This window comes from Plodia interpunctella, chromosome 7, assembly GCF_027563975.2.
Source record: "Plodia interpunctella isolate USDA-ARS_2022_Savannah chromosome 7, ilPloInte3.2, whole genome shotgun sequence".
Taxonomy (NCBI): Eukaryota; Metazoa; Arthropoda; class Insecta; order Lepidoptera; family Pyralidae; genus Plodia; species Plodia interpunctella.
The window spans coordinates 3584871-3597062 of NC_071300.1; the positions used below are offsets into that span (position 1 = coordinate 3584871).

Genomic DNA, 12192 nt, shown 5'->3' on the forward strand with positions numbered 1-12192 from the left:
TGGGCATGAGGAGTGCCATTAAGGAAGACTTGCAAGCGTCACCCGCTGAACTTCTTTATGGCGAAACCCTAAAACTTCCTGGAGAATTCTTCAACCCAAGTTCAGTCACATCGACGGACTTGACCGACTTCATTGTACGACTTCGTAACATTATAAGCAATATTCGACCAGTTCCAGCAGCTCGACACTGTAACAAAAGCATATTCATCTTCAAGGACATGGAAGCAGCAACTCACGCTTACCTTAGAGATGACAGTGTAAAGTCTCCACTCCAGCCGGCGTATTCTGGCCCATACCAAATCCTTGAACGAAAAGACAAGACATATAAATTGCTAATACGAGGCAGAGAACAAACTGTGTCAGTAGACAGGCTGAAACCAGCTTACCTCGTCAGTAATAATCCGGTTGCGGAACCTAGCTCAACTGAAAACAGAAAAGGAAGAAGCGCTGAGAAAACTGAGGGGTGGAAAGGAGAAAATGTAGCAAATGAAAAAGAAAATCCTGAAAGGGAAAAAGAAATTAAAGAAAATAAGACTGAAATAGATAAAAACATTCAGATTAATAACAAACGCACTCGTTTTAGAAGAACGATAAAGCCTCCGGCCCGTTATCGTCCGTCCTAGGACGGCCTCAGGGGGGGAGTGATGTGGCGTGCCCACATATAATATCTATACATATAAATACTTTATTTATATATCAACATATATACTTGCTATTTATAATAATTTCATTTACCTCGCAGTACGACGAGTCGTGCCGCAGATCTGCAGTCGTGTCGTGATATGTAGCGGACCTAGCACAGCATGCGCGCAAGAGGTCGAAATATGTCCACTTCCGCGCAGACGGCCGCTTTCACCGTCTCGTGACACACCGATGATGTCTGCTGCACCGTCCGCATGTTGCCTGCTTTGTCGTCGACGCTATCCCTGATGCATGCGCTATTTTACATCCTTACTTCCTAATAATTGTATTGGATAGTGTGAGAGGTGTTCATATTACTGTTGTAAAAGAAGATTAAATAATACTGTTGGAACTCCACGAGTTTCATTGCATCAACTCGTCCGTGGATTCTACAGGCTTAAACAATCTACAACTACTACCTACCTAGACCACTGATATATAAGCGGCCATGTCGGTGGTCATAATATGTTGCAAGTGTATCTGTGGCTTAATAGGGCATATTACGCAAAGGTCAGCGCAGATGGCGCTACTGGTAAAACTAAGGTACACAAACATTGCCAATGGAGGCCAAAAGCGTCGATTTTCAATATTGTTGCAGATTTACAACCAAAAATACCTTCTACGCAAAACTTCTGGAAAACGATTTTTCCCAATATTTCGGCACCCGAATATGCTACAATGTTGTATATTTTTACAAACGAATGCTTACATAATAAAAAGATTAATAAAGTACTCTAAAATAAACGTTTTAATCGACATAGCAAAAGGCGGCAAAGCTTTTGTGTACCTAACATACAGTGCTTTTTAACAACTTTTCCTTTTTTGCAACTTTTCCTTTTATCAGCACTTGATCACAATCATAATATGTTTCAGTATACATTTTGACCATGTACTTTACTGTGTACTTACATTGTTATATTACTGATAAAAATTTATACATAAATTTATATTTATAAAATGATAAGCCCTTCTGGCATAATAGGGACTGACTGACAATACTGTACTGTTTGAATAAGTTTGTTTCGACATTTCTTCTCAGCAGTGGTCAGTTTGTAGCTTTGGTAAACATCATTTAATTTAGAATATGACGTGAAAAAGTGCCTGTGAAGGCCTAATTTCTGAATAAATGAATTGATTCTGATTTTTCAGTACTCTGGCGGGATAAATGTGCAGTAATACTCTTTATTAGTACGGAATTTAGGTATCCAGCAAAAACCGCGCGTGGGGTCCTTCTAAAATCACAGATATAAAAACAGTCTAAAATAAATCTATGAGCTAACATGGAAGATTAAAAAGAAAAGTTCCAAAAACAAATTTGCTATTTTGGGGCAACACCTTATAAAATTTTATTTATCTTTATTTAATAGCGGGCAACATTATTAATCAACCGCCATCTTTATGTTACAGTTGATCAAATATTAAATTCGCGTCTGAAACTACTTTAGTTTTTGTTTTACTGATTTTGTTATAAAAACATAAACAAAATAGGTGCATTTAGTTTTTCTGTTAATAAATATTTGACAGTTGCATCGAAATGAGTACCGCTGCTTCTACTCCGTTGTTTGCTTGTTCCCGTTGTTTCTCAAGACATCCTTTCGAGGAGTTGTCACCTGGTGAACAGTTGTGCAAGGTAAAAGTTCCTCCAAATACGATAATAGCCCATCCTTATACATATAAATATTTTGTGTAAAATACCACTATTTTGCGTCATACCTAGTACCTAATACGTGTACTGATAGTTGACGTTGTAATGACGCGTTTTCTGTGCGGATTTTCAGGAATGCCGTGGATCATTCCCGGTCGTCAAGTGTACATACTGCCGTTCGGAGTTTCAACAAACAAGGTTGGTATTCGCGGCCATTGCCAAGGTTTTTGTTTTCATGTATAATCATTGATATAGGTATAGTTACCTACTCAACCAACAGCATATGACTCAGCTGACACACTTTGCTTTGTTTTAAATGAAATACCTGTAAATATACATCAGCAGATTTGTGATTTGGCTCTGGCTTTTATTTGAATAATTTTTTTGTTTGTTTTAGAACATAATTTATTTTTTGTTTTAAAACATTAGCTAGCTCTGGTTGGACATTGTGTTTGCTTATCGTGTTTTGATATTCAAGCAAAAAGCGAGACTGACTAGACTACCTATTCTGATCAATGGCCTTAGTCTCTTTCTCTGTAGTTTGAAATATGCAACAGAGAACAAATCTGTAACACTTGATTTATGATTTGTTAACTTATGGACAGTTCTCATTCATTAGTGTTAATAGTTGGATATGTGTAAATAGGGTGTGCTTTGACTTTAACCCTCCTTACCATGTAAAGACATGATAGGTAACAATTAAACATTTTCATGTCTCTTTTAGTGTCAAATGACTGTAGCTGCCAAATAGTTAAACAGGAAAGAAAGCAACATTATAATATGAATGTGTGGTCCGGACCACACATCTTTTCATGGATGATGTCTTGCAGGTGACTAAGGGACATGTATTCTTAGCAGCTGATAGCCTATAATAACATTGCCAATGATGGTTTATGTCAGGCCCTGTTTATTATGCTGGTCCTGGATTTCAATCTCAAATATACTTAACCGAAAAAGATGAAGATTAAGCAATATTGGCCTCGGTGCCTTGACTTCTTTTAAAAGTAGCAGAATCTAGTCCTAATTGTGTTTCTCAAAAAATTTGAATCTTATGCAATACAATTTTACTACTATTATAAAAAATGTTTGTGAGTATGTAGTATTTTACTCTTTCACACAATATCTACTGGACCAATTGTTATGAAATTTGGTACTTGGGTAGAATATAACCTGGAATAACACATGAATATAACCTGGAATAACACATGAATATAACCTGGAATAACACATAGGGTTTTTATCCCAAGATTCCCACAGGAACGAACCCCCAGGCTAGTGTTTTAATAAATAAAACATCAATTAAGTACAGATAAATACATGTTTACATATTTCAATAATTTACTTTAATCTGAAAATTTATTTTTTATTATCAGCAAATCAAATACTTCTTCAATCTGCAAGAAATGTGAGGCAAATGTCAAGGCTTATGGAAAGCCCACGGCTTGTGAATACTGCAACATCATTGCTGCATTTATTGGTCAGTTAAGTAAATATAATGTTTTTATTGGTGAATTTTTATAGGCTAGGCTTATAGTATTAATTTGAGTTGAAGAAAAGACCTTTAATGAAGTTTTTTTTTTCCAAGGCTTTCCGTGTACTTCTTGAGCATTATCCTTTAATACACCTGCATAAAATGTTACTTAGAAATAGAAAAGAAAAAGTAAACCAACCACATTTCATGTAAGCAAATGTTGCAATTATCTAGGTTTCCATACATTTTTGTTTATTTTCTATTTTCAATGTGGAACATTTTGTAATAACAAATTACTGGATTATTGTAATGATTTAACTGGATTTATCAAGCTACTTATGTTTCACAAGTAAATATATTGAATATGACTTTATGTATGTACATACAACTTGCATTCAACTTAATTCCATAAAATCACGATCAATTTTTTAAATACAGACTTAAAATACAAAATAAATATATCATCAAAAAACAATTTACAATACTTTAATATTACCAAACTGTTTATCAGTTTGACAGCAACAAACTACTTATTTAAGTTAATACTGACGATGTTATTTATGCATTTTGCTAGTTCGCTTAACAACATAATTGTGGTTCAGGGAACAAATGCCAGCGATGCGCCAACTCGGAGCGCAAGTACGGCGCGGCGGTCACCTGCGAGCAGTGCAAGCAACGCTGCGCCTTCGACCGACACGACGACAGCAAAAAGGTAACGTAACTGGAATATAATGCAAGTCGATTCTACTAACGTTAACATCTAATTTTCATTACCGTAATTGAGGTGATATAGTCGAAAAATTCTTTTGTAAACGTTAAATCTCGTTTGCAAACGTTAAAATGCAAATTAATGCACACATTGTGAAACTTACTAGAAAAAAAAAGTTTGCACATAAACCAGACATGCTCTTTTTCATGTAAAACTTTAAATTACACATTTAAAAAGTGTTGGTCCAAATCGTGCCAGAAGGCCTTAACATTATAGCTTTTATATGTTTTTTCTAGTAGTATAATTAATTACACAGTTAATGAGTACACAAAAACATGTTATGATTGAGTGCTGATAAAAATATTTGGTATAAAAAACCAAACACAATTATCAGAATCGAGTTGACCAGTTCCCCCTGGCAGTACCAGTTCGAGTTGACGCTTGGGTTAGCCATCGCGAGGCTCGAGGCATCGAGTTCATTGATAGTGCCAGTATCATCTATAAGAGTAGCCATCCTATATCATCGCGTTTGCTAGACTTGCGATTGCCGATGTTCATTCTATTCATTTGTTACATTGTGGAACCGATGTTACAATGAATGGTATATATGCATGATGAAGTTCACTATGTGGTAACGTAGTGGTAACATAGGCACCGCTGTGTCAGGTGGACGGCAAGCTGCTGTGCTGGCTGTGCACGCAGTCGCTGAAGCGCGCGCTGGCGCGCACAAAGCAGCACATCTCTGCGGTCGACAAGCACAAGCATCGCGCGCACAAGTCAGTCTCCTCTTACAGCATAAGCATAGCTAAACGAACTTACAAACCGCGAAAGATGAGAAAGAAGTAATTAGCGTTCTGTCTTGTTTCTTCGCGTGCGCAGCATACGATTTAATCTATTTTGCAATCGCAGCCAAACTAATACCATCAGATCTCGTCTTTCGTGGCACGTATTGTACTTCCCGACGTTTTGTTCGACGGTGTGGACTTATCTCTGATATTTAGCGATGTGTCGCCGTGAAATTCTCTGTTCTCGGAAATTTATTTCTTTTGAGCATTTCCTGACCGTTTCCGCGCTTTCTATAAATTTTCAGAACCGGCGCATCGCTAAAGTTATTATAATATTGTTCTTATATCACGTTAATATTGCACAAAAAAGCTTTAGAGATCACAATTGGAATAAAACACTTATCATAATCATAGATGAATTTTACATTCTGTAGTTCCAGAGTTAAAGACAAAAATCGTTTCATTATAAATGACTTTCGGCAATACATGGTACATTGATAGTTGACAGATAAGTAATAGTAGTTTGCCACATATATTTTAACATATTATCATCACTTAAATTATCATCATTGTGATATATCAAAAATTCAATATTTCATTATACATACATATGTATTTATATCATCAAATCACGCAAGTTTAGTTTTGATATGTATCTATACCCTGTTTTGTTTAGATACTGTAAAAAAAGTAAACAGTCTTTATTAAAATACTCGTTAAAAAAAATAATAATTCATTTGAAATCTAATTAAAAAGTGTTCTTTTCATTAAATACTTTTTAAGAACACCTATATAAACAGGGTATACTTTTAACCATATACAATTTTCTTGAACAGGGAATATTACTGCAATGTAATCACGGTTGCGCATACACTAGCACGGTGTATCGTATTTTGGCATTTAATGACAGATCTTAATAGCACGGCAAAATGACTTTGTCAAGTGCACCATGGCAACGGTTGGTTTTTATCCCAAGTATGCTAGTGGCGCCATCTTCGTTGCGTAATTTTCCCTATTTCCATTGTACATAAATATGAATTTTACTAAACATATTCTTTTTCATTTTATTTTGCTGACCATCTGTAGTTGGATGTGGTATGATATTTTTTAACACAAGAGCTTTGCGACATAGCACTGCGAATGTGGCATAATATTATTCAACGGTTGAACACATTTTAAAATTCCAATTTAATTTTAGGTCTAAAGGTGGACATAGAGAAAAACGCAAGTCAGATATGATGAAATCAATGAATGCAAATGATTCACTCGGTGACTCACAGCCACTGGAAAAGAAATCCAAATTAAACCCGCTGCAAGGTAAAAGTGAGTGTTTGTGTTTTTTATTTTTTATTGCACTGCATGGTTATTTTATAATTTAGTGACTAAAATTAAAGTGGACTGTAATTTGTCTATAATACGAGGGTAAATCAAAAAGTTCTTAGAATGACATATTGATATATTTTTTTTGTGGGTAGTTTATTATTATTTTTAAAGAGTGATTATCGTATAATGTTTATGCTCAGTTACAATCGATTCGGTCGTATCGTTTACAAGCAATAAATTATTAAGTGCCAAGGGTATTCCAACGTATTGAAATATGGAAAAAAACGAATTACGTGCGGTGATAAAGTATCTGTGCCTAAAAAAAATGTCCACTAAGGAAATTTTTTTAGATATTCAGGAGACATTAGGGGATAATGCTTTACCCTATTCTACAGTAGCTTACTGGGTTTCGGAATTTAAAAGGGGTAGATCAACTTGTGAAGATGATCTGCGTTCCGGGCGGCCGTCAACCTCCATCACAGAAGAAAATATCAAAAAGGTCGAGAAGTTAGTTCTGGAAGACAGAAGAATAACTATAAAACATTTAGCCGAGGTCCTAAAGATTTCATTTGGAAGCATCCAATCCATTTTAACAGATTCCTTGGGGTTCAGAAAAGTGTCGGCAAGATGGGTACCACGAATGTTAACAGAAGAAAACAAAAAACGTCGTTTGGAAATTTCAAAGCGCAATCTTGAAATATTACAGTCCGATCCGGATGAATTTTGCCGTCGTGTTGTTACCATGGATGAAACATGGGTCCACCATTTTGATCCCGAAACTAAAAGACAAAGCATGTCTTGGAAACGGCCATCATCGCCACCAATGAAGAAATTTCGCGTTGCTCCTACCGCCGGCAAAGTTATGGCCTCTGTGTTCTGGGATAGTGAAGGAATCCTTTTTATCGATTACATGCCGAAAGGACAGACCATTACTGGATCCTACTATGCTAATTTATTTCCAAAAGTGCGTGAAAATATAAAGGAAAAACGGCGAGGAAAACTGTCATTGGGCGTGTTGTTTCTTCACGATAACGCTCCTGCGCATCGGTCCGAAGTTGCGCTCACGGCAATCCGCAGTGCTGGCTTCGATCTTCTTGATCACCCACCATATTCTCCGGACTTAGCCCCTAGTGACTTTCACCTATTTCCAAAATTAAAGGAGCACATCCGTGGAACTAAATATAGTGATGACGACGCAGTTATGGCTGCCGTAGACGACTTTTTTGAGAGTCAAGAAAATGATTTTTTTTTGGAAGGAATTAGAAAGTTAGAGAAGCGGTATACTAAATGTATTGAATTAGAAGGAGATTACGTTGAAAAATAAAATATTTTTGTACACATCTCCTGGTTTTTTTATAGTGATTCTAAGAACTTTTTGATTTACCCTCGTAATATGCTTCTTATAAGTGCGCCATAAACGCGAGCGAATTTGCCCCTACAGGCGGCGCCAACGTTGGTGTTGCGAAAGATTTGACAACACAAACACTTAACTTGGTTTTAAAACTTAATCTATGAAATTTTTATGACAAAAATTGAGATGCTGTTTTTTTCTAAATATATAGCTCTGTTTTAGGAGAGTTGGATCCCCACAGCTCCGACCACGTGGTGGCGATGACGCAGTTGAAGGAGACCATCGCCAGTTTGCAGAAGAGGGTGCAGCAAAAAGACAATGAACTTCTCGCCAAAGACAAACTGGTAGGTTCCATCTTATATTTTTGATGACTTCAATAATTTTTTTTTTCAATAAAGAAATCCATTAAAATTTTTATATAAATTAAGGTAAATAAGCTATTATGGGCGATCTCTAAAAAATATGAATAAATGTCTGGGCCTGCATACGACTGGTTGTCTTAATAAGTGATATAAAATTGCTTTTTTAAACAATAAATTTAAACAATAATTTCCTAATATAATTTTAACACACTTGACTTTTGAATCTACCTATATATTTTTCTTCTAGATCACTGAATTGAAAGCTCAACATTTAAACAACACAACAGACCTCCGGAACGAAATGAAAAACAAAGACCGTCTGAACGAGACGAAATTCAATCTAATGAATAGCAAAATTCAGAATTTGCTCAAAGAGGTAGCGACCCTAAGTAAATCGGCGAAGAAGAACAATAAGAACACGAAGGCTGCGCTAGCGCAGAGTACGGAGAACAGCGGCAGTGGGACCGACAGCCCGAGCACCAATTAGAACAATTATTTTTCAATAATTTATTCTTTAGTGTTTATATGCATAATGCCGATTTCTAAATTCGTAAAATCTTCACGAAATGCCAATTTCACAGATAAATAATGATGATAAAGTGATTTAGTAAAACAATCAAAAAGCTTTCAGGAAACTTATTCAACGTGTTTTTGAAAACTGTCAATCTGTTGGTGTGATTTTGATTCTTGATTTTATCGTAATGTTTCTTTGATAAATTTGCAAAGTGGCATTTGGTGAAAGTTCGACTTGTTTCAATCCTGGCATTCTGCACATCAACCTTTTTAGTAATATTATGAAAAACAGCGGAAAACTATTTTTCCTATTATTTTTTTACTCTACAAATGGTTTTATTTGTAGATTTTAAACTTAATCGTAAGTAGAATTCAATTTGACAACAGTTCTGTTTTTTTAATTTTTTATTTATTGTAATATCTATTTTTTACCTGATTTAAGTACAGGAATAATGTTAAGTGCCCAGAAAATTTCATCTCATGTGAATGACAACAAAACGGGTAATGTCTTAGGTCCATAAAATCATTTTTTTTTTATTTTTTTTTTAACGAATTTTGTTGGTTTTTACTTCCTAGTTTGGAAAGTAAACCGGCACCAACATAGCCTAGGGACTGATATCTTGGAATTCGATCATCCTTGCATTGTGCCTACTGATCATCCTGTCGAAAGTATTGTTCTCTAGGAAGTTATTGGAGTATATTCAAATCTAGAAATTGATTGACTCTGACAACCGTGAAATTGTCTTACGCGCAGTAATGAGTTCTCTCATACAAGCCGCAATTAAAGCAGCCTTTTGTGTATTCATAATACATAACGTAACGTACGCTACGTTTGTGAAACAGCATGATGGCCAAAAAGTTCTTCGTGTAGATATACATATATATTTCTTTTTGTGATATAATATTGTTTTTTTTTAACGTTTATCTTTGTCAATATAGGTAAGTGAATTACCATCATATCATCAGTATTTAATTTCATGTAACTATTGTAAAAATGGTATTTGTAATTTTTTTATCTTTTCACATCGTCTAGCATTCCCTATCATATTTCCGCATAGTATGTAAGTAAAGTTAGGTGGAGATATTCGTAAGCTTGCCGTTTTTGTCGGAAACTAAAACTGATGAAAGGGCTATATATATATATATATATATGTATGTCTTATAAATTGGTAACTATCATGCCCTTTTTGTCTCCTTCACAATTGGGTCCTGAATGTCCAATGAAAATCAATCCACATATAGTTCCATAATATTTATGCAACTTCAATCATCAACACATGGTGTGTTCCCGATAATGTGTCAATAGTCGATGATTAAAAAGCTAAAATACGTCTAAGCTAAATCGTCGTGAATTAATCAATATCTTGTATCTGTATACCGAGTTGGTAAATATTCATAAAAAATGCTAATAGCCAAGTCGTTTTTAATTTTCGCTGTTGACATTCTAAAATTATTTTCTGTTTGTGATGATAAGCTATTCACGACAACTCCAATCGGACAAACCTAATCATGTTTAAAAACAATCCCAAATCAATAAAATCCTCATTGTGGATACAAAAATATTTGTTAGAAAATAAAATACAATTTAAAATCAATTTCAATCTTTTATTGTGTGGTGTTGGTGTTAATTGTATTATGCTTCAAACTTGTAATGTGTTGTGTGTTTTTGTTGAATTCAATACATATCGTTGATTCATAATTTCCAGTAGAACATAAAAAATATCTGTCTCTGTCATCTGTACTCGGAAAGTTATTAAATCATTGATAAGTTAAACGTAGTAATAGAAATGTATTGCAAAATTTTACGTATTATGAACATACGAGTGATCCATTTCCTGTGACTATAAAAAGGCGTGTCGCATAATAGCTGCAGTTTGAAAATAGTTCTTTTTCTGCAACGAAAATGGTAATTCTTTATCAATGGTTACAATAGTTTCCACATTAATGCATTGTTCATAAAATGGCTTTAGGTCAGCTATGGACATTTCCATGAATGAACTTGGAACAAGTTGTGTGAGCCAGGGACTGAACAGTAGTGTTAGTATGTGCACAATATACATAGTCACAGTTATGTTCGTGATGCCTCTTGCGCACAATGTTTTAATTTGTCCACACGAGTGACAAACTGACATCATAAGAAAACGGGCAAAACACCTTTTGTAATCTCAACAAATAATTTCTGAAACATCACGTACACAAACACAATGTAGAATTTGTTATGCCGTCTAAACCTGTCTTCTGTGCGGCTAATTTCTTACTCGTTGTCTTTATGCTCATCGAAAACGTGTTCAGGTTTTTTTCTCATTAGGGTTGGAACCAAATTTTTTAACGTAATAATTATATACAGCTTACCTCGTTATTCACATAAGAAATTTTATAAGCTTCTTGTCTAGTTAATTCAGACTATACACATGCACACTGGAAAACTTAAATAATTATAATTATTTAGTAGGAGTTTAAAAGAAGCATTACTTCATATTGTTGGCCTAATCACTTTCACACGTTTTTCCTGTAAAATGAATTCGTATGTCTAACATACGGGAAATTTCCTCTATTACGAGAGATTGGGGCAGTGCTAAAACAATGCAATAAATTTGTCACCAGGTCACGTAATATGCAAAAGATATTTGATTAATTCATGAGAATTCCCTATATTTTTGCTGACCACAACCTGCACTCACCTGAAGTGACATACAATGAAATTAATGAATCATGCTGGTGATGACTTCGTGCATTGAACCCCATTTTTATTACAAGCTTTTAACTTGCAATGTAACTATGTATGTTGCTATGTCCCTACGTCTCTGGTAGAATCTTGCTGCAGCTGAAATTTTAATTTAAAACACTCGTCTAGATTGAATGACAATGCATTATTATGATAAGCATGGCCAGATGGTGCACCCAGTAACGGCCCAGACGTGGGAACTCAACGGCTTAATGCTCGGACATGGTTTTTTTGTAATACATTAAATGCAATAAGATCTCGCTGATAACAATAAAAGCTTTTGTCAAAAATTACACTTTTGTAAAAAACTTAAGGCCTGTTACATCGCATTTACCTTATAGTAAGTATGTACTTATTAAAACTCTATTATAGGTACGAAATACTAATAATACATACAAAAAGGGCAGAGAGCTTTATAAGAAAAAGAAAAAAATATGATATTGCGCAGAAATCGAAATACTTATAAAATAGTCATCTGAGATAGAGGAACAACAAGTAAGATATTGGAAGTCTTACACCGTATATTATCAATATAATATAGAATAATTATATATTAACAATAGTAATTAAAAAACCTAGAATGTCATTATAACTTAGCGATTTTAAATATGAGTGAGCTGTTATGAT

At 34.8% G+C, this 12192-nt stretch overlaps 1 protein-coding gene across 4 annotated transcripts; it reads left to right on the forward strand.

Annotated features, from left to right (window-relative positions):
- Positions 1-2041: 2041 nt before the first annotated feature.
- LOC128671580 (uncharacterized protein) lies at positions 2042-10435 on the forward strand. 4 transcript variants are annotated; one of them, XM_053748188.1, is made up of 8 exons: positions 2042-2311; positions 2460-2524; positions 3700-3803; positions 4400-4509; positions 5158-5282; positions 6490-6608; positions 8188-8309; positions 8575-10435. In XM_053748188.1, the coding sequence occupies exons 1-8, from the start codon at positions 2216-2218 to the stop codon at positions 8812-8814; spliced, it is 981 nt and encodes a 326-aa protein (XP_053604163.1). In that variant the 5' UTR covers positions 2042-2215; the 3' UTR covers positions 8815-10435. The 4 variants fall into 4 exon arrangements, with proteins under 4 accessions (XP_053604163.1, XP_053604162.1, XP_053604165.1 ...); XM_053748187.1 differs by having other exon boundaries at positions 2043-2311; positions 6490-6614; XM_053748190.1 differs by having other exon boundaries at positions 2043-2311; positions 5173-5282.
- Positions 10436-12192: the final 1757 nt, after the last annotated feature.